Source organism: Furipterus horrens, unplaced genomic scaffold (genome assembly GCF_987537825.1).
Source record: "Furipterus horrens unplaced genomic scaffold, mFurHor1.1.pri manual_scaffold_5, whole genome shotgun sequence".
Classification (NCBI taxonomy): Eukaryota; Metazoa; Chordata; class Mammalia; order Chiroptera; family Furipteridae; genus Furipterus; species Furipterus horrens.
Window position 1 is genome coordinate 77,628,848 of NW_028327175.1, and position 21,994 is coordinate 77,650,841.

Below are 21,994 nucleotides of genomic sequence, written 5' to 3' on the forward strand. Positions count from 1 at the left end.
CATGGAAGATGGAGTGATTAAATCTGAACTTTACCACACAAGTGATCATTATTATGAACTCATTGTGAGGAGCTTGTTGTTCCCTCTAAACAGCCATAGACTATCCCAGTGGACTGGAGAGCAGTGAGCATGGGCTCGGGGCTAAAACTCAGAGAAAAATGGTGAACTGCAGGCTGCTCTGAGAAGTAGTAACTCCGGGCTGTAAAACTGTTAGGTAGGATAGATAGCAAACCAAGGCAGGGAGGAGGAGGGAGATATGTCCCACCCACTGACTCAGCAGTCCCGAGCCTGGTCTGGCAATATCACCAGGTCTTACAACATCACAGGAAACACCATGCTAACATGGGAGGAGAGCAGTCCTTGAAATTCTATATATCATCTCCACCATCTGGGAAAGAAAGCCTTTGAAACTATGCTTTCATCCCAAGGCCTAAAAGGCCACAAAGGGTCCACAATGCCCCAAGGAAGAAGCCCATTAACTCCTTTGGATACTCAAGCCCACCCCCCACCCCCACAAAGCTGGCACCTCTTTTACCACTCAATCAATATGTAACTTCTTCACCCCCATCCTGCCAACTATGTAAGTGCTCAAAACAACGGACTCACTCTCTCTGGCCACCAGGCCCCAGGCCACACCTGCTCGGGCTCTTGCCACCCCTGCCCTTGCCATCCTTCCTCTTGCCTTCCTCCCCCACCTTGGCAAGGCCTGTTCTCTTCCATGAGAACATATTACCAATAAACCCTGCTTGCCTGCTAATAGACTTGCTGATCTGTAATTCTTTACTGCATCAGCAAGAAGAAATGAGTTCCTGGGAGTTTCTCCAGTAACAAAACCAGCTGCCAACAGCTGCCCCTGGGGGCTCAGAGATCTGCCAGCAGAGCAGAAAAACCTACACACAGAGGATACTCTGACTTACCCACTTCCCTCATACTCTGTTTACACCAAAATTTCCCAGAATAAAGCAGGGGTACCTAATTTCCTTAACCCTATTCACTGTACCTGAATGACTCTCTCCACCCATCTCTCACAAAAGGCCATACCTCCTCCATATATCATATTATCCCTTGTATGTGAAGTTGATGCTATACAGTAAATATAATTTCAAGACAGCTGGACTCACAGACTGGCCTACACTGTGTAATAAAGACTTCCTCTTGGTTTTGGAGAAGGAAACTAAAGTGTCCCAGGCCCCAACATGTGGTCAACATGATAATTCTGCCCATTTCAGACACTATTCTCATGACATGGACCGTGAGGCATTATCCCCATTTGACAGATGAAGAAATTGAGGCATAGGGTGGTTAAGTGACTTCATAACATTCCACAGCTAAGACACAGGCTAAGTCTGGATTTATCAAATGTAGTTCTCTAGAGCCCACTGTCTTGATTTGACGTTCCAGTCTCTACTCACATAGCTTGCCTTAAAAATATTTTTATAAATATATTTCTAATTGCCACAAGCCAAGGTGGGCTTCTGTTGACATCATACCTAGAATAACGTGCCGATCAGAAGTGGTCTCAATGATTACTACTTTCTTGACATCACAATTTCTCAGCAGCCTAGGGCTACATACTATATCAAGTAAAACTTTATTTCATTATATCAAAGTATCTCTGTCCTGCTTTGGGCTGTACCCACCCTAGGTCACCAAGAGGGTCAGCTATCCACATGTGAATCATTTGCTACAGGGTTCAGAGCTGTGTGGCACCAGCATGCCCTGGAGTTGGCCAATTGACGTACTAACCACCGAGTGCTCATGCTGGGAGTCATGGAATGTCAAATCTGATTTAGAAATGCTCAGAGAGCATGTTGAGAGCCCCACAGTGACCCCAGGGCTGGGGGATTCACCGTTCACACTGCAGAGGGAGTCCACAAGCCATATCTGGCCCTGAGGAATGTTCAATTTAGCACACAGAGACTTTCTTTAAAAAGGAAATTAATTACCCATACTTAAGATTCTGGAAAGTTTATGCAAATATCCAAATTCCATGCTTCCCTTACAACAGCAGACTTGGCCCTAGCCAAGTGACTCGGTTGGAGCGTCCCATACACCAAAATGTTATGGGTTCAATACCCAGTCAGGGTGTGTACCAGAGGCAAGTGATCGATATTTCTCCCATCAATGCTTCCCTCTCCCTCTCACTGCCCCCCCTTCCTCTCTCTAAAAAGCAATAAAAACATATCCTTGAGTAAGGATTTTTTTAATATTTTTTTAAAACACTGGAACTTTGACGACACTGGGCCCACGCTCCTGCAGAGAAACAATGGGCATGGCCCAAGCAGCACAAACCATCTCACTCGTAAGTCATTTTCACAACACCTCAGGCACTGTGTTTGCAGCATCTTCCACATACTCAAAGAGGGATGCCAAAATGTCACCTGATCTTGCTTTTCAGTTGTCTGAAGACAACTATTTACTTCTCTGTTCTCCAGTGTGACATCCTTAAGAACTTAAAGTGCTGCATCAGACAATGACAGCATTGTTTATCCAAGGTAAACATCACTTTTCTTACACCTAATTACGGATTATAGCCAAATGTTCTGTCTTGACTGCCTACTTACCGCAGAGCCTCTCTTCTGACAAGAACCCACCCACATGAGTTGCCAAGACCTTGTCAGAGACAGGGCTGTACAAATACTTTTCCTTCCTGCCATCTCATCTCACCTCCTGCTATACCCCAAGCTCCTCAGAAGCCATTTCGATTTGCAGGAATGTTCTGGCCGCCTGCCCTGGAGCTGAACTCCTCTGGGTGGGGCAGCAGGCCAGCCGGTGCAGGGTTCTTGGTTCTGGAATGCACTTCCTCATAGTGGTGCCAAGGCCTAAACTAACCTTGGCAGATTCTAAACACAATGGCTGTTTAGATACCAGGGCATTTATTATTCCTGACTGAGAGGTGAAACAAAGGATTTTTTTTTAATTTGCAGAGAACTGAGTGGCAGGTTAAAGAGAGTAGTCATCAAGTTTGACTGAATTTCTTTAACTTCAGAAGAAATAAAAGAATGTCCTCTAGAGTTACAAGTCATGGCCTAGAAATTAATGATACAAACTAACAAAAAGCAGGTCTTTCTGGCACAACTTTTTTTTTTTATTATTGTATATAAATGTTACATGAGAGATGAAAATTTATGCCAATAACTCCTGAGACTGTAGTTCTAAAATTTTATTTTAGAGAATACCATCAGAATTCAATCTATGAAAATAGCTAGACTTACCAGTCAAAAGAAATCTACCCTCTATTTAAACTATAACTCCATGTTTGCCAAATAGAGTACACTCTAACTAAATAAAATTCTTCTGTCTTGAAGTCTTCTTTCTACCTTTTTAATTGTCAAAAATTAAAAAGCAGAACACTATTGTTCCTTTCCTGCTCAGCTACCCATGAATGAGTTCCAGGAATAGGCAGCTTCTGACACAGGGGGCTGCTCTACTGCTTACAGTGTGAAAGAATAAAGTGACAGGGATGGAGGGGCTGCCTGGAGTGGTGGGGAAGGGGACAGAGGCCTCAGGGCTACAGTGACCCAATGACCTGCAGGCCAATCCCCACCCCCATTCCGTAGCAGAGCCTTAGAGAGGGACTAGGAGCATGGTCTGTCTAGGCAGGCTTGACCCTAAACATCACTTATTTGCTTTAGATAATATTCCAATATAAATAGCTAATGATTGATTTACTAGACCCACAATTTTATAGTTCTTCTGTTTTGTTTTCTGTTTTATATTGTCTTAAATCAAATTCCCTTTCCAATCTCACCTTTGCTGAGACAACTGCTCAGCTACAATTGGTCTCTGGTCATCACACAAAGTGACCACAGTAGCTATTTCTGGTTAATAATTGTGGACCCTGAGAAAGAAGATACCTTCTAAGAAGGGCTCCTGGTGGCTAACTGCGTTCAAATTTTAAAAACAGAGCCTAGCAGCCATTTCTACACAGAAGCCTCTCACACAACCTGCACTTTAAGGAGAAGCCTGAACTGTGTTCCTGTCATCAGAGCCAGTCTTTATAAAGGAGTTTCTGGAATTGTATTCCAACCAATAGGACTGAGGTTTTCCCTATCCAATTGGAGCTGCACAGCTCTGTCCCCCCATCAGTATCTTTACCTACCAATCAGAGCAGCTCCATTCTGACCAATCAGAACAGTACTTTTTGGACCAATCAAACTGCAAAGACTTGGAGTCTTCATCGGCATGAGGACAAACCAATCAGGGACGAGGGGCAGAGACTTCTCTCTATGTAGGTCAGCTTCCCTCTGTCTTGGAAAGGGCAACTTTCCCTTTTCACTGAAGCCTAGAGACTACATTCTCAGGCTGGAGCTGAAACACTGAAGATATCTCACTGGACCAGAGCAGAGCAGGGCCCAGCAGAGCAAGGGCCACCTGGGAGCTGTGCTATTCCACAGTCATGTTGTTTCATAATTGAGCTGTAACACTATTGAGCTATGCCACAGCCGTGTTGTATCCTAATTGAGCTGTTTGCACTGAATAAAGTTTCCTTCTTTACCACACCCCAAATTGGGGATTGCTATAAGCACTGAATTGGCACCAACAATCATCAACTGACAACCCTAAGCCCGGGTGACTTGCCAAAAAACCCTCCCCTCCCCAAAGGCAGCAACCCAGCCTCACACAGAACTGCCCACCTTCATGAGCCCTGGTGGGCTGGGACAAAAAGCACAGTGGTGACTGATGTAGTTGAAGACAAGAGGGTCCCTTTCAAAGAACCCATCTATGACCTTAGAAGTGGGAGATGGCTGAGACTGAGTCTCTACCAGCTGAATTCACCTGAGACTCAAAGCAGAGTACATCTGAATTAGAGGAAAGAGAAAATATAACATTTAAAGCAACAGAATAATAGTAATCCCTGCCTCACAACATCTTTCATATGTACATGACAGCAACTGTAACACTGCACCGTTGACATCTGCTCAACCATTCTTCCCCACCCCGGCAATCACGCACTGTCAAGGGGAGGCTCATCTCTGGGGCCTCAGAACACGTCACAGTTCTGTGGAACACAGGCCTGAGAAGTTAGGCTGGAAGTAATTTACATCAAAATAAAATGTATGTACAGCCAAGCCTTAGTTTTTAAACATAGCACTGTACAATCCTGTTTTAAAAATAAAACGGATGAAAATACACCACTGTTTAAGATATGTATAATAAATTAACATGAATGCTTAAATATATTACTACAAGAACATTCACTTTAATTATAGTTATAGTCTTCTAAATTTGAAGCAGCTTCGATACTCAAGAACTAAAAATTGGTTGAATAAATTATGTCAAGTCTATACATATATGCAGGAAAAAATTATACAGATCTTAAAATGGTGCTATACAAGACCATTAAAAAATTTATTAGAACATATCCAAGATATATTACTAGATAAGAAAGGTAAGTTGCAAAACATTACTATATAACTTTTGCAGAAAAGATATACAAATGACTAGAAGGCTATGTTAGTGTTAGTACTAGGATAATGGAATTGAATATGATTTTTTTTTCTTTTTAGGTGGGTAGGTTCTAAGTTTCCTAAATTTTCTAAAGCAAATATAATATAATAATAATAAAAGCATAACCTGTGCTCCACTTTTAAAAGATTCACCTGCTGCTGAGAATGTGCACTAGAGAAGCCTGGGCCATGCGTTAGCCACATCCTCATCCCCTACCAAAGAGAGCAGGTGTTCTAATAGAACATAAGGAGGTGGGGTTTGGGGCTCAATACAGCCCCGGGTCGCTTTGTGAAAACTGTTTCAGTGGACCTGCATAAGCCATGAGAAAATCAAAACCAAAACAAACCCCTTGTCTCTAAATTAATCAGCTTCCAGAATTTGGGCTTCCAAAAAGAGTTTAAAAAAAAACATGTTATGGGGGCAGATGTTTTAATAAGATCATATGAGAAGAAAAGAAGCAACCTGAGTGGATTTGTATAAAAAGTATGTGTGATCATTCCTGCATCTCAAGTAAAATAAAATGTGGATTTAAAGCAAGGAATGCTTTTGATATTCTCAGTTGGTCTCAGAATAATTTCCTGAGGCATGGCATTTCAGTTATAGCACAGGATTTGAAAGTTTGCTTATTGATTATATCACACTGGACTTGATCTAAGTGTGATTAAATATTGCTCATAAACAAAAATACAAAAAATTAAGACAAAGATATTAAATATTAAGGCTGAAATTTTTGTCCTAAGCTACCTGTTTATTATGTAATCTCAACCAAATTACCTTTTTAAATCTCAGTTTCCTCATCACCCAAACTGGGATAATGATGATACTTTCATGGCAAAATAATCTACTGCAAAATTAAATCATGTCTTATTTTTGCCACTATGGACCCATCAGAAAGAATTTCCTCCCAGTCTAGTGACAGGAAGGGACCTACAATCAGATTTAATTTGGCTTCAGAAACAAGTCAAGTGACATTGTCACAGCCAGCAGCAGTGGAGCAAACTCAAACACTTCCTTCATAGCCCCGGCCTAAGAGTTATATGAAACAATGGATGTATCAATTGTCATGCAATGTTCAGATGTGAAGTATTGTTATTAAAAATTCCATTCACTTCACACAGTACTATACAGCAAAATGACCCAGGAGACCTGGGCTCTCATCCCAGCCCCATCGCTACCTAGTTGCTGCATCATGTCTTCCTGCTGTGCAAAATGGGAACGTACTCTTTGCTTTGCCCTATATCACAGGGTTATTTTGAGGCTCAGGTGAGATAAAACATGTGAAAATTTGTGGAGAGTGTCAGACAAGGGTGATCTATAAGCATGCCACCACCAAAGTCAGTAAAATTCTATGGGCTCTGAACTTAAACACGGAATAAAAATGATGGATTAAGAGGTTTTATTAAAGAAATAGTCCACATTAAAAACCAAAAATGTATGAATCACCCAAATGTCCATCAACTGTAGGAAGGTAAAGTAACTGTCATACATTAGAATACTCACAGCAAGAAAAATAAATGCACTTTGGTACACACTACATATAACATTGATAGAAGCAGGACAAAAGAACACAGGCCATGATTGCTTCACATAACATTAAACACAGGCAAGATAAATTAGTCTGCTCAGAGAAAGTTACATAAGTAGTAAAATTATAACAAAAAGTAAGGGAACAACTACCACAAAATCAGAGGGTGTTTTTTATAGTTGGGGAAAGAGGGAACGGTAAAGGTGTGAGCAGGCAAACAGGGAACACTTCCTGGCTTGCAGGCTACGTTAGATTTTGTGTGTGTGTGTGTGTGTGTGTGTGTGTGTATTACACGCACACATATATACATTCTTCTATATGTATATTATATTTCACAATAAAACACCAACAATAACAAAACATAACTAAATTTTGTATAGATTATACAGTGTTCTTTAGAAAAAGGACTTTTCTAAGAATTTGTTTCAATTCTAATCTCAGATACCCCCAACTAAAAAATTACTCAGTGAGACTTTAATGTCTTCAAAAAGAAAGTATAGTCACTAAGCAGGTTATGGTGATTCCAGCAGACTACTTGTCTACTTACTAATAATTTCTGACTGTTTCAAAATTTTCAGGATCAAATTAAAAATTCTAGTATGAATGATTAAAAAGCTATTGGGGTCTAGTCACTCTCTGAGCATACCTTACACCACACCAGTCAAAAAGGAAATGCAAGTTTACATCAGTGACTCACCTGCTGGCTGAGATTGTGCTGTTCTCTTAGGATAAGTCTTGCTCTTGCTTCTTGCCACATTCTGATCCGGCCGGGGAAGTTGAATAGAAAGATCTCGACTCATTTGCAATGCTGTCCTGCCACTTGAAAATGCAACATTTTGATTAACACAGGTATAACCACACAGCCACAAAATTAAGCAACAGCTCATTCAGAATATCTGCAAAGTAAGAAAAGAAAACAAAACACACATTCACATGGGCTGTAAGCATATATGGGTTTTCAATAGATCTCATTGTAATATTAACCAAGGAAGTACAGTAGCACTAAATTCTAATAGGACACATTTAGGTTAGATAGAAGGAATATCTTTCAGGCAAAGGAACAGGGAAAGAGGGTTTATTAAAAGAAGAGTAGGTTTAGATTTAGCAGAATGATGGGCTAGAAATAGAGAATGCTGATCACCTTCCAGCTGTACAACAAAATAATGAAGAAATTATGTTGGGCTGAACAGGATAAGGGCAATGACTCTGCATGAATCAGCACGACCCCATGTTAGACTTACATGGCAAGTTGTAAGGCATCCTCACAGGACCACTGTGTGACCTACACTTGGCCCTGCTGCAGCACAATCAACCATGTATTACGCTCACCTCACCTGCACCAGATCAGGTGCCCAGGAAGACTTAAGACAGGCCTATAACCCCAAGCACAGCGCTACTTCTCTGAAGAGTCCGTGAGGATTCAGGAGGGTGAGCTTTCCCTGAGGATGGATGAAGCTGAAGGAATTGTGTGATTTTCATTTGGATTTCAGTGAACATTCATCCTACTGAAAATGGATTCCACAGCTGCTGAATTGGAGCCAATGAATGACCCCAACATTCATCTAAATATTTTAGGTGAAATTTTCACCTACAATATCACTTAGATACCAAAAAAAATGCATTTCTATTTGTCCAGTTTGATTCACCTTAAGAAAAGCCATCAACAAAAAGCCTTTTAATGGCCCCAAATCCTACTTACCCTACATTTATAGAATAAATATTGGTGAATCTCTCCCAAATGAGATTTATAAAGCAAAATTCACCTCTTACATGCTCTTGGGAAAGTTTCCTCTCCTTACCTACCCCATCCACCTTTATTAGAAATTTTAAAACATCCTTGAAACACTCATAAAAAGTGGCTTCTCAACAGGCTAACTGGGGACACCACTTGATATGAGTTACCATAAATTGAGATGCCAGGTTCCATCCATGAATGTACTTTGTATTCAATAGTTCATGAGAACCAGGGGGACCCAGGGAAGCAAACTGGGACAGGTTTTCTTCCACTAGAAATCTAATTATTATTTTAAAGGTAGTACAAATAGCAACACCTCTCTCCTGAAAAGATTAAAATAAAATCCATATAGAGACTAAAATTCCATTATTATAAATGCTTTCAAGACTTCCTCTGCTATAAGATGTGCGTACTGTGTACTTTATTGCATAGAGTAAAAAAATATTTGCCCTAAAACTATAACCATGTGGACCACTGAGACATTTTATAATGAGATTTTACATCATTCAATGTTTCCTCATGGTTTCTCTCCCAGGAATTAAGGAGGAATGAAAAAATCATATCAAAGATTAATAAAACTATGATCGAGGAACATGAGTTGATCTGTCACAGGCTGTGTGGGACCCAGGACCAGAACAAGCTTTCTGACCTCCAGCTGGTCAGTGTGGCACAGCCTGGCAGAGTGGGCAAAGGAGGAGAACACTCAGCCACTGGGTTTGAAGTTGCAAGCCTTGCCTAAAAAAACATAGCTCTGTTACAACTGTAGGTGGTCTTCAACAGATTATTTTTTAATCTCCTGGAGCCCTGCTTGCATTATTTGTAATATATTTCTACTTGTTCTTACTATTTCCTAGCAGAACATTCCTGTGCAGTATTCTTACTATTTCCTTGTAGCAGAAAGTAGTTTTTAACTAGAGAGATTTCCAGTGCCTGGTGACTCTTTGTAGTGACAGGACAGAGATTCATTCCCGTGAATGACCCACTTCCCTTCCTCCTCACACTCAGGCACACACACTCCCACTCTATGCAGAGTGTCCCTTCTCAGCCCCAAAGTGGGGACATAATTGGCCATCAGTAGGGTAGAGGAAAGAGAACAAGGACAGAGACACCTGGGTCCAAATCCCAGCTTTGCCACTTACTGGTTAAAGGTTTTTATTTCAGTTAGTTTACTTTGGGGTTGGTGGCTCAAATGTCTATTCTGTATAAATGAGGATATGATATCTCCTTTGGCAGGTCACTGAGTGGACTGAATAAAGTAACACGTGAAAGCACTAGACACAAAGGAGGTTCTCGTGAGAACTTGTTCTCTCTTCCACACTTTAAGAAATATGGAAAGTTCATGTGATTTAAGTCCTGCAAGAAGGATATCTGGATTCTCAGGGGTGTTTCTCAGGCCCAATTCTCATTTCTGGAATATAAGTTTTCCACAACTCATTCACTCATCAAAATTAGGAGTCCCCTAAAAACTGAACAAGAGGTAAAGGCAAAGTTAATTTTTAAGGGATTCAGGAAAAGAGAAATCAGTGTATAATAAAATATTTCAATCAAAGATTTGATCAACCGTTATTCAGATTATTGGTATCTGATAACAAAACAACAACAAAAGAATTAGATTGTCAGATTTTAGCTCAGCCTTTCCCCATAAATTTAATTTGGAATTTTGGAAAAGACTGGCTGTCACACATCACTAAAAATGTCTGATTTTTCCATTCTTAAGCAATGACTAATTTTCCTAAAAGATGTTGGAATTTCCTCAGTATTCTGCAAGCCCAAAGATGCAGGAAAGGGATCAAGACTAGAACTCTGTCTTCCTACATCACATACACCTACACACACACCTGCGTAAACATCTAAACACAGTTATAGATACATATACAGACATTCCCACATTCACACACGTAGCACTTGCTAGGCTGTTCTTTATCCCCCATGCTCTAGGGCCTGCAGAGTAAAGAAGAAGGCCTTCTGTGTTTCTAAGGCTCTGCTTTCCTTCCATGAGGTCTACAGAATATCTCAAGAAAGGGGCAGGCATATGATGTTTGTTAAACGCTGGTTATCTAGCCTCATTTGACAATTAACAGTCTATGTGCTAGTGACTAACCAGCAGCCAGAGACCCATCCCTCTCCAAGCCTAGCTCTGGGCAGTGGAATGAAGCATATTTCTTCCAGGGATGGTATAACATTACGTAGTGCTTTCTACCTACAGACACAGAGACTTGGGTTTCATTAAGACATACCAGGCAATTAAAACCAGCCACTAAATTAGAACACATTTAACAGAGCTACCAATTCTTTCTTGGAAGAAATGATATTTAACATGCAAAACGCAATAATAATAATTCCTAGTAGCCACACACTTGCATTTCAATAAATTTGAGAAATCAGGTATAAGTAAATTTGTGGAAACCAACTACAGCATATGTTAAAGAGCATAATTATAATTTTAACAGTAGAAACATGGAGATAGAGTGACACATTTTCCCTATAACCCCTGAAATGTTTTATGTCCTAAGTGGAAGGAGCAGCCAAAATGGTGAAAATTAGCTGTTCTCCATATAAAAGTATGTACTCTCCCCTTACATTCCTGATAATTATATCACTGTCTGGGAATGAACCTCGATAACCCAAAGGTTAAATTTTTATATATCAATGAATACTAAATACTGAGAACATCTATAATACGATAATATAAGTTTTATTTAAGTAATCAAATGAGCAAATATCCAAGTGAATAATATGTAAAGATGAACACAGCAAGCATTTAATAATAAACATTCTGTTATTGATGATCTCTGGTTTCAAATTCAAAACCAAAAAAATTGGTATATAAGAGAGAAGAATCCAAATCTGGCATATCCTTGTCCTGCAAACACTTGACTCAGCTTTATTTTTAACTCTCCTAGGTAAGCCTTTCATTTGGCGAGGTCTCCAGTGGGACAGACAGAACAATAAGCCACCTCCTAAGCAGCGTTTCTGAACCCTGCTTGGGTTTTACAGGGCCTGCGACCAGCCTCATACTGGAGCTCTCTGATGGGGAGGTGGTTAGATCTGAATCTTTGTATCTCTAGGCACCAATACCTGTCTTGCCTGTCACAGGCTCTCCACTTAACAGGAGTTAAAACAAAACAATTGTTTTTTTCAGAACAGTGACGGCTCCCATTTTTAATACTGGTATTAGAAAAAGACACAAGCACCTGCCTGGCTTCATGACACTCACAACCAGGCTTTTCCTGCAACAGGCTAATAGTTTGCCTAATGGATAGAAGCACAGGCTCTGCAGTCAGACTGCCAGGTGGGATTCCCCACTTTACTTCTTCCTAGCTGGGTTACCTTGAGAAGTGACTTGCCCTCTCTAAGCCTTGGTTTCCTCACATATTAATGAGGGTAATATTAAGAAAACTGTGATGATTAAATGAAATAATAAAAGGAGAACATTTATCATAATACATGGCAACTTAGCAAAGTTTAGATATCTAGCATTATCACATGTAGGATTTATGCTGCAGGAAATGTGATCTGATCCATGATATAAAGTAAACTGTGTTACATCCGGGCATCAACTGAATGTCCTAAGAACACTGATCAGCTACTATTCAAAATATCTATTTTGTTTCATAATCACAACATAATTAGAAATAAGTGAAATGTGCATCAAAATACATTTCTGAAGATAAGCTTTAGTACATTCTAGAAGTCCTAAACCTAATATAGCTAATACAGACATTAAATAAAACCTGAAAAATCATTTTTTGTCAAAATTGTTTTAATAAACTATTATGCTTATGAAATTCATTGGCCCTGTAGAAAAAATTTATAAAAACCTGTAATGTGTATGTATGTGGACAGCTAAATTAAATGTTTATGTATTCACATATACTCCCCAAGGGAAAAATGCCACTTACCTATACCGGTGCTTGTAACTCAAGGACCCAAACTTGCTGAGTTTTCTTGACAATGAATTTGATTCATTTTCTGGCATCCTAATGAATTTTTAAGATAAAAGTAAATAAAGACTCATAAATACAGATACTTACGCAACATGTGGACAAAAACTATGTAGAAAATGTAATGATGTTAACACTTTAACAGCTAGTCAAAATATCTGATTTATTCCACATATTGGCAGAAAATAATAATCAGTTATAACAGGCTAGTCATTGAAACACAACCACATTCTAGGAATGTATATATCTAAAACATCAAAATACGCATATTTCTTAAAGACATCACTGTCATCAGAAGCTTCAGTTGTGAATCAAATTACTTTCTCTACTTAAATAATTCTTGGAACGTTGTCACTATGCTGATTTAGCCAAGCCAAGGTGCTCACAGCAGTGAATCACACCTGACGTGGTGGTTCGGTCTTCTTCGTACCATATGCTCCAGAACTTCCCATTTCAAGGCACCTTCAACAGACACGGCTCCTCCACCCAGCCCACTGAACTAGATAGAGGTCATGTCTCAGGCTTTCTGGGCAACATCCCTCCCCTAATATAAACTCTATAAAGGATATTGGTCATTTTATAAGAATAATTCTCCGATATCATGCTACTTGGGGAAATTGTTCTATGCAAATCAAATAGGAATAAGGGAAAGAGTTCATCTGGTTTTAAAATTAAAAACACAAATAAAACTCAATGTATTACTTAATAAAATTTAGCTTTATCTTTACACCATAAGGATGTGAAATGAACAAAATGTGTCCCCGCAATCCAATGGTCAATTCTTTCCCCCCATTTTGACCTTGCAGGGGCACGCCTGAGAGCTGCCAGCTCCCTCTTCACCACGACATTTCCCTCCTTCATTTCCCGTTTTCCTGCACACTTTCCTGGTTACTCCTTCTTGTAATCTGTGGCTGGCTCTTCCTGTCCTCTAAATGTCATAGGTGACCTCATCCAGTCCTCTTTGCTAAAACACTAAGTAAATTTACATGGTCGACCTTGGTCTTTCTAATAAGCCTATACACCTAACATGTCCACCTGGGTGACAACAGGCATTTCAAATTTAGCATGTCTACAGCAGAACACAATTTCCACAAACACCAAAGCTACACATTTTACAAAAAAAAAGAAAAATGTCCTTGGCCTTTTCTTATGATGTGAGCAACGAAGGTATCTATGTATATGTATGTGTGGATATATATACCTATTTGTATTAATGTGATCAAGAGAATTAGGTAACTGAAAAAAAAAAATAAAAGAAAAATTTCTCAATTTCTACTTACAGATATAACAGAATTCTTGTTATAAAAACAAATGTGGTTTTCACTTATTAGAACAATGAACAAAACTTTCACATGAACATACCTAAAAAACGTATGATGTTCGACACTACACTTCCACAGATGCTTGCAAGCAGTTTTACTTTGAGCTTCAAAGAAGAATGAGGTCTCATTGCACTGAGAGAGAAAAAAGAGAGCAAACAGGAATGACTGACTATAACATTCTTCAGATGACAGCCACCTGAATTTCTGTTCTAGGTAACAAAACTTCAAGAAAACAGAGAAATTATTGTTAACACATAAAATGAAGAATAATTATTTCTTTCTAACTATCTTTGGAGGCTTGCCTTAAAATCTTAATTAATGAAAATTGCAATATAAGTTCCATGTAGATCTTAATGCCATTACCTTGACTACCTAGTTCTCCATCACCCATGACCACAGATAACCAGGGTGATGGTACTGAAGTACAACCAACTCTTCTGTCACAATTGGGTACCAAAACAGGAAAAGTGCTGATTGTGTGCAAATCAACTCCCAATAAAAAGGAGGTGCTTATAGATGTATTACTTGCAGGGATATCCAGGCCACTTAAACTGATATCTAATGAACCTCAAGAGGGTCACAGGGAGAAACAACCAGCACAGCAGTATAATCTGGGCAAGTTAAATAATGTCTGATTCTGACTTTCTCCATTCTACATCAAGTTACTGGGGGAATTAAATTAAATGATGTGGCATTTGTAAAATATCATATAATAGGTATGTAATAAATTTTAACTATAATTTTAATCTGGTGGTTACTTAATTACCTACATTTAATACATAAGAAACAAAGGCAATAGTAGAGGAAATTCAAACTGTGCAGGAGAAGATACTATTTATGTTTTTAAATGACTGAGCAGGCAAACAACATAAGTACTAAAATAACAAACCACAGCTCTGTGAAGTTATATAATTGCTAATTTAGTTTCAAATAAAAAACAAGTTCATGTCTCAATTGCAGAAATGTCCCTGGAATGAGGTTTCTATGGCTTCATAAACAAAATTGTCAATGCAGAGGAATAATTAAAATACCCCCTACCTCTGCTACTTTTAATAAGGACAAAACATTTATATGCATGAAATTTCTCCCAAGTCCATCTGGAATGAGGCCCAGTTTAGAAGTTTATTTGTAAAACTGAAAGGGTGTGACGAAAACAGAGCCAATATACGCATGTTGCAGCAGGGCAACTTATAATTCCAAAACCTAGTGAGGTGAAGGAAGAACTCAGGACAACCCCCAGGTTTCTGGCTTGGGTGCTGCGAAGTACTAAAATGCAGCACTTGGAGGGATGGGCATTTGGCTGGCGAGGGAATGGACAGTCAGTTCAGGCTATTTCGACTCTGAGATGCCCATGGAATTGAGAACTAACCATGCCCAGTAGTTGGACCAGTAAACGTACAGATGTAGAGCTGAAGAGTCCTATCTTCTGACAGATTATTTCACCCAAGAGTATATAAAAGAGTTGCTCAGAAAGAGGGAACAGAGTGAAGAAAGGCCAAATGACCACAGAGATGAGAGAGGTCAAACTGGACCAGAAGGCAATGGTCAGGGAGCCTGGGAGGAGAGCACAAATCTCAAGTGACCCAGAAAGGTCAAACAGGGTTTCAGAGGAGGTTACTGCATTCTCGTGGTGAGAAGTCTCCAACGACCTTCATGAATGGGGTAGGGAGCACAAAATGAGAGGTGCAGAAGAAAAGCCAGTGAATGCAGAAAGTGTTTTCCTAGAAAGAAAAAGAAACAGGCAGGAGGTGGGGGGCGGGGCTAGCGCTGGGAAAGGAAGTGCAGAGGAAATCACAAAAGGTCCCTGCGGCAGGGTGGGAAACCAAGCATCCGGTTAGGAGATGGGAATGCTTAGAAGGATTTTTTTTTCCTTTTACTTTCCTTTTAAAAATATATAGTACACACACACTCACGGTACAAACACCAAAAGTTACCAAAGCGGATACACAATGGAAACCACTGTCCCCAATTCCCTCCCCAGAGGCAACTGCTATGAAGCGTTTCTTATGTAACAGGTGAGTGTTTTTAAGGTCACTGGGTTATCCAAGAATAGAACGTACAGGCTATATATTTTACAATAATTTTGCTTGTGACTGCACTGTTATCAGGACAAATGATTACAACAAAGCAAGTACAGGACAGGCTGCACCCCCTCTACCACCCTCCACAGTATGTGCACCCCCATCTTCCTGTGCCTTTTAGTAACTGAAGCAGGACCTCCTGGGCGTCACCAGTGACAAGAAAAGGTGGCTGGCAGTGACTGCTCTCTGACACAGGCAATTTCTCATATTAGCAAGAGCGCCCATGAATAAGGTGGCAGTTACATACCTGAATCAAATTTTCAAAAAGTTACTTAATTACATACAATCCAGATTTCTAAAAGTGAAGGAGAAACCAAAAAGCATTCAGTCTTAAAAATAAAAGAAATCTCAAATTTTCCGTGGACTGATTTTCACTTCATTCTGCACATAAACATTCATATTCATTTGCTTTTCAAATAGAGACCTAGTTACAAGGTATGTGATTTTTTAGTACGTTTTTAAAAGAGTCATTACTTAATGAAAGGATAACCAGAAATGGGTTTTCTCAACTTTCTTTAACAAAAGAGCCTCCCACGGGCCTCCTAATTATTTTTTCTATGTGCAAATAACACGTATAAACTCATCCTCCATTTATACAGGGCTTTAACACCAGCTGCCTGGTTTTTATCCCATTGTTTGCAGAACAATCCAAATACTAAAAGGAGGGTTAACAACAAAAAAAAGGAACCAAGGATTCGCAATAAACTGGGCGTGTTTTTGCCACTTAGAGCACCTGCTGGCTCAAGGTAACTGATGCAGCATTGCAAATGTCTCTCTCTGCCTACCACTCCCCTCCTAAGCCTTTCCAAACAATGAGCACCCTTCCATTCATTCATGCAAAGAGGAGGCTCTGCTTAACTTAAGTTCATTCCAATCTACTGCTAAAATACTTTATCCAAGCATGTAATGCTTGCTTTTGGCAAAATTACCAAAACACCTTCAAAGCTTTTGTCCTTTCATGCCAGAAGAAAAGCTATGGCCTGAACCTATCTCTTTTTAAGCTTAAATCACCTGTAACTCAAGATATCATGCGGGACTCCACTGGACTGTGGATCTATAGTAAACTTGGCTCAAACCCTCAATTCCGCCATGTGTTAAGAATTCAGGACCTGTATCATATTGATGAATTCTCAACCTAATTCCCTCTGGTCTTCTCAGTCTCTTTCCCCATCTTTGCAGTCTATGTTTCTCTCTGCAATCTTGAAGAAATAAATCTACTTTAGCCTGGATTCTCCTAAGTACATTGAGATGACAGAAAGGGTCACAGAGGGGCTACCAGAGCAAGCTGCACAGCAACTTGCTTTCCATGGGGCGGGTCAGGCTTCCCTGCCTCTCCCAAGCCTGACCCTCCTCGGACACACAGCCCACACTCCAGCCACTTCTGTTTCTGCCCTGGGAAGCCTCAGCAACTGGACAGTCTGCCTTCCCCAGCCTCCCTAGAATTATGAGGATGAACATCTCAATCCCCAATAATGCTCAAATTACTATACATTTGCCCATCTCCAAGGTCACCAGAAGTACCCAAAGGTACAGTGCATAGGTCAGATATTTAAGAGTAAAATAGATTAGTGCTGTTAACAGTAGAAAGATGCTGTCATTATATTCTGTCAAGACCTGCAGCAGAGAGCATTGATGATCTCTAGAGGCACAGGAGAGGCTAAAGGGAAGTGTGAAGATTACTGGTCTAAAGTACTGAGGGATTTTTTTTAAAGAAACATTTAATCTCTAGAAGATTTACAATACATGTACTTGGCAATTGTTAACTTATTTTAGGGACTGGGGGAGGGGAGGGAGCAAAACCAAAATCAAAAGAAGGCTGGTAGCAAATGAATGAAATAACTACCGACAAAGCAAAGGAAGGCAAGTGGTGAAATTGAAAAGATTTATTTTATTCTTTAACTGAAAACAGAGACTAAAGAGGTATCACAAAATTTTAAGTGTTCTGAGAAATTTTATCTTTAAAAATGGTGAGATTGAATAACTGCATTTAAAAAAATTGAACTGTGTATGTGAGAGAGCAGTGTGTGCTTTAATGATTTCTTCTTATTTCCCATTGCTCTCTCTGCCAGACATCCCAACCCAGAGGAAGAATTCAGAGTGAGCCCTGCAACAAAAAGGATTACCAATCTCGCTATTATTTGGATAGGATGTTAAAAGGAAATTTTAAAACATTGATAAAATATTATCTTACTCAAGCTTTTTCTTTACACAGTGCTCCCTGAAGAGTGTTTCTTACAATGTTAGTGTCTTATAATACTGTCCCCCAAAAGAGCTCTATGGTCAAGTACATTTGGGAAACAATGGGTTAAATACTCGCATCTTTTCATTTATGGGGGATGACATTGGTTAGTAATGTTATATAAGTTTCAAGTGTACAGTTTCATAGTACATCATCTAGCTGTACACTGCACTGTGTGCCCGCCACCCAAAGTCTAGTCTCCCTCTGTCATCATAAATTTGACCCCCTTTCCCCTCTTCCTCCTCCCGCTGCCCCGATTCCCCTCTGGTAAGGACCACTCTGTTCCTGTGTCTATGAGTTTGTTTTGTTTGTTCACTGTTGCTTTCTGTTTTATATCCCACATATGAATGAAATCATGTGGTTCTTGTCTTTTCCATCTGAATTATTTTGCTTAGCATGATACTCTCAAGATCCATCCATGTTGTCACAAATGGCAGTATTCCATCCTTCCTTATGGCTGAAATACTCAGATCTTTCGCTGTACTAATGTGTACTGTGACTCTCCAAGAGCTGTTAAGGTGGTTGGCATTTCCCTGATTTATATATAGGAAGAACATTTTTCAAGGAAATGTTTTTTCAGGACTCTGTTTTAAAAAATATTATACCACACAAACACCCCTACACACTTACACACAGTTTTTTTCAATTCTTTTTGAAATGCATGTAATATGGTTTGAATTAAAAATCATGTGCATTTCAGCAGAGCACTCAGAGAATAAAATTAATTTCCATTCCTGCATATATGTTATAGTTTACAATAAAAGAACAAAAACAGCAAAAATATTCCAGTATTCTTGTCAGCTGTGCAGGTTATATATCCAAAATACGTACTAAACGTGGGAAACCTCTTTATCTCTTCTACAGATGAGTAAATTGATTGCTTGATAAATAATTTACGTAACTCTTTCTAGGTTCATAAAAACATAAATTATAGAGTTGGTTGTGTTAAATTGTGTTGTTTCTCTTTTTTCCTTTCCTTCAAAGTTAAAAAAAAAAAAAGAATATGAAGCAAATCATTAGAAAATATTGATATGTTTCAGTAAACTTTGAAAAGTATTACGTTGACCTTATTCTGCTTCCCATATGAAGAAGTTCAGATACCAACCAAGAATTCCAGCTGGTTTGCTTGGGTTATTGTTGTTTTTACTCTATCTTTTCCTCATCTGCTTTTTTAGAGAAACTGTAGCATTTACTAAAATGTCAGCATTTCTCTCTTGCAGATTTAATTTTTAATGATAGTCTTTATTCCCAGTCTCACAAATGTTTTTAAAAATTAGCAAATGTTACTTAAGCTGTTTTAAAAAGGCCTATCTAGTAAGATCTACTCATACCATTAAAAAATTTTATAGCACAAGTTAAAAATTTCTTCTAAACCAATGACCTATGTGTTTTAATTACAGAGAATGTCAACAAACACTCTAGTAAACGAAACAAAGGTAAGTCCAAGGGCCAGGAAAACCTAGGCTCCCCTTCCTGCCTTGGCACAAGCCACTCACCAGCCAACACCGGTCAAGAACGAGGTGCTCCCAATGGCCTTTTTTGTGCAAAACTTCAGTAGTTCTAAGAGGCATGAGGTCAAGACAGTTCCAATTCAGATACAGGTACTGTGTGCCTATTACATGTCCAAATCTAGGCTAGGTGCTTTAAACCTGGCAACAGCACTGTAAGACAGGTATTATCATCCTCATTTTATAGACAAGTAAATATAAGATAAATCTTGAGTGAATTACACAAAGTTAGGGAAGTGAGAGACCTGGACTTGAACCATGCTGTGACCACAAGTCTAGCGGTCCATCACTGAACCTGAGTGACCCCAAACCAAACTGTCGTGTAGCACCGGAATCCAAATATTACTCACAAAGCCATAGTTAGGAAGACTTGGGGAGAAATATTACATCTATAGTCCCAGGTATGCTCATACACTGTAGGCAGAAATGCTAAACGCCATAGAAACTGCATGGAGGCTGGAGAGGAGGAATACAGCAATAACTGACAAACCGCATAATGACATTACTCTTTGACCAAGCATTCCCACTCCTGGGGATTTACCCCTGAGACACCCTCCTACAATATAAAAAATACTATGCACAAAGTTATTGATTAAAGAAAAATTTATATGTGAAAACTCCTAAATGTCCCAGCACAAGAGATTGGCTGAGTAAACTATGCAATATAAACTCAATTGAGTACAACACAGCTGTATAAAAGAATAAGCGCTCAATAAAATGATATAGAGAGATTTCTGGGAGGAATTAGTAGGTGAAAGGAAAATGAAGTGCAAAATAATATATACAGTATGCTATCTTTTAGACAAGAAAGAAGGAAACATTTAAAATATGCTTATCTTTGCAAATGGAAACACGGGGAGGATAAACCATAACACACTGAAGTTCGTTACATACAAGGAAGTGTGAAGGAACAGGACTGAAGGAATATGGGAGTTAGCAATTACTTTTCTGAATGTGCTTTTGCACAGTTTTACTTTTAAAAGCATATTAATCTTCTACATCTTCAGAAAAAAATCAAATAAGAAAGGATACGAGGAGGAGACCTATAACCAAAAACAAACTGAAACAAGTAAACCTAGCTAGATATCACACAGACACCACACCACAGTTATAGGAAATGTGGGAGGGAAGGGCCAATCCAAGTAAATTTTGAACACGGTATTGACTAATACGTCCTCAGGTTTGGCAAGGTGCTCTGCGTGAGTGTAAGCACTGCAAAACACTGTCAACTTCAGTGGTTTGGCCAAAGCAACTCTGAAACTGTTTGTGTTGTATTTTGGAATTGAGGAAATGAGTACATGTGTTACTAGTGTTTGGAGCCAAGGTTCTTGTGGCCAAAAAAAGGATACACAAATATGAAATGAGGAAAGGCAAAAAAAAATCCCTGTGGAGCCCTGCCCAGGTAGGTCAGCTGGTTAGAGCATCATCCCAATACGCCAAGGTTGCACATTAGATCTCCAGTCAGGACACACACAAGAAGCAACCAATGAATGCATAAATAAGTAGAAGAACAAATCAATGTCTCTCTCTCTCTCTCTTGCCTTCCCTTGATCCCTCCCTCAAATAAATAAACTATGTGTGTGTGTGTGTATGTGTGTGTGTGTGTGTGTGTGTGTGTGTAATCCTGTGGGGATGGATGGAAATTAGAGGTATGGTATGAGATCATGATTTCTAAAATGTGTATAAGCATGTTTATATGCATACATAAGTACATATGTATGTATATTTGTATGCATGTATACATGCATGCATATAATCCCTAGCTTTGTCTACTATAAGGACCAAGAAACAAAGTCACCCCAGTAGCAAGGACCACATCTAATACCTACGTCATGACTTTTCCCCACTAAAGGGAATCAGGGCTGTTTGGAGAAATGGTTGATAAAGGTGGATGTGGGGTAGGTAGAAGATGCATCTGAAATACCATATTGTACCAAAGTGAAAGAGAGTAACAAAGCAGAAGAAAGTAACAAGAGAGCACAAAAGCCAGATTAAAAGGGCTTGTACTGACCCAATAGTTAGGCACAGTAATGTATTATAAACCACTAAGAAAAAAAAAAACCAGAAATTAGTTTAGTCCATGCCAATAACTAATTGATACATGGTTGACCCTCAATAAATGTTAGTTATCAATTTTAGAAAGTTAAATAAAAGAAAGATAGTGTGACTTGCTTACAATGGAATGCCAA

At 39.2% G+C, this 21,994-nt stretch overlaps 1 protein-coding gene across 4 annotated transcripts in view; it reads right to left on the minus strand.

The window, feature by feature from the left end:
• EPB41L4A (erythrocyte membrane protein band 4.1 like 4A) overlaps positions 1-21,994 on the minus strand; it is a 241,028-nt gene that overhangs the window by 67,026 nt on the left and 152,008 nt on the right. For all 4 annotated transcript variants that reach the window (XM_090276562.1, XM_090276561.1, XM_090276563.1 and 1 more), the window contains 3 exons: positions 14,018-14,109; positions 12,614-12,691; positions 7,674-7,795 (listed from right to left, as the gene is read on the minus strand). In XM_090276562.1, the coding sequence (XP_090132688.1) occupies positions 7,674-7,795; positions 12,614-12,691; positions 14,018-14,109 (292 nt within the window). The remainder of the gene's footprint in view (positions 1-7,673; positions 7,796-12,613; positions 12,692-14,017; positions 14,110-21,994) is intronic.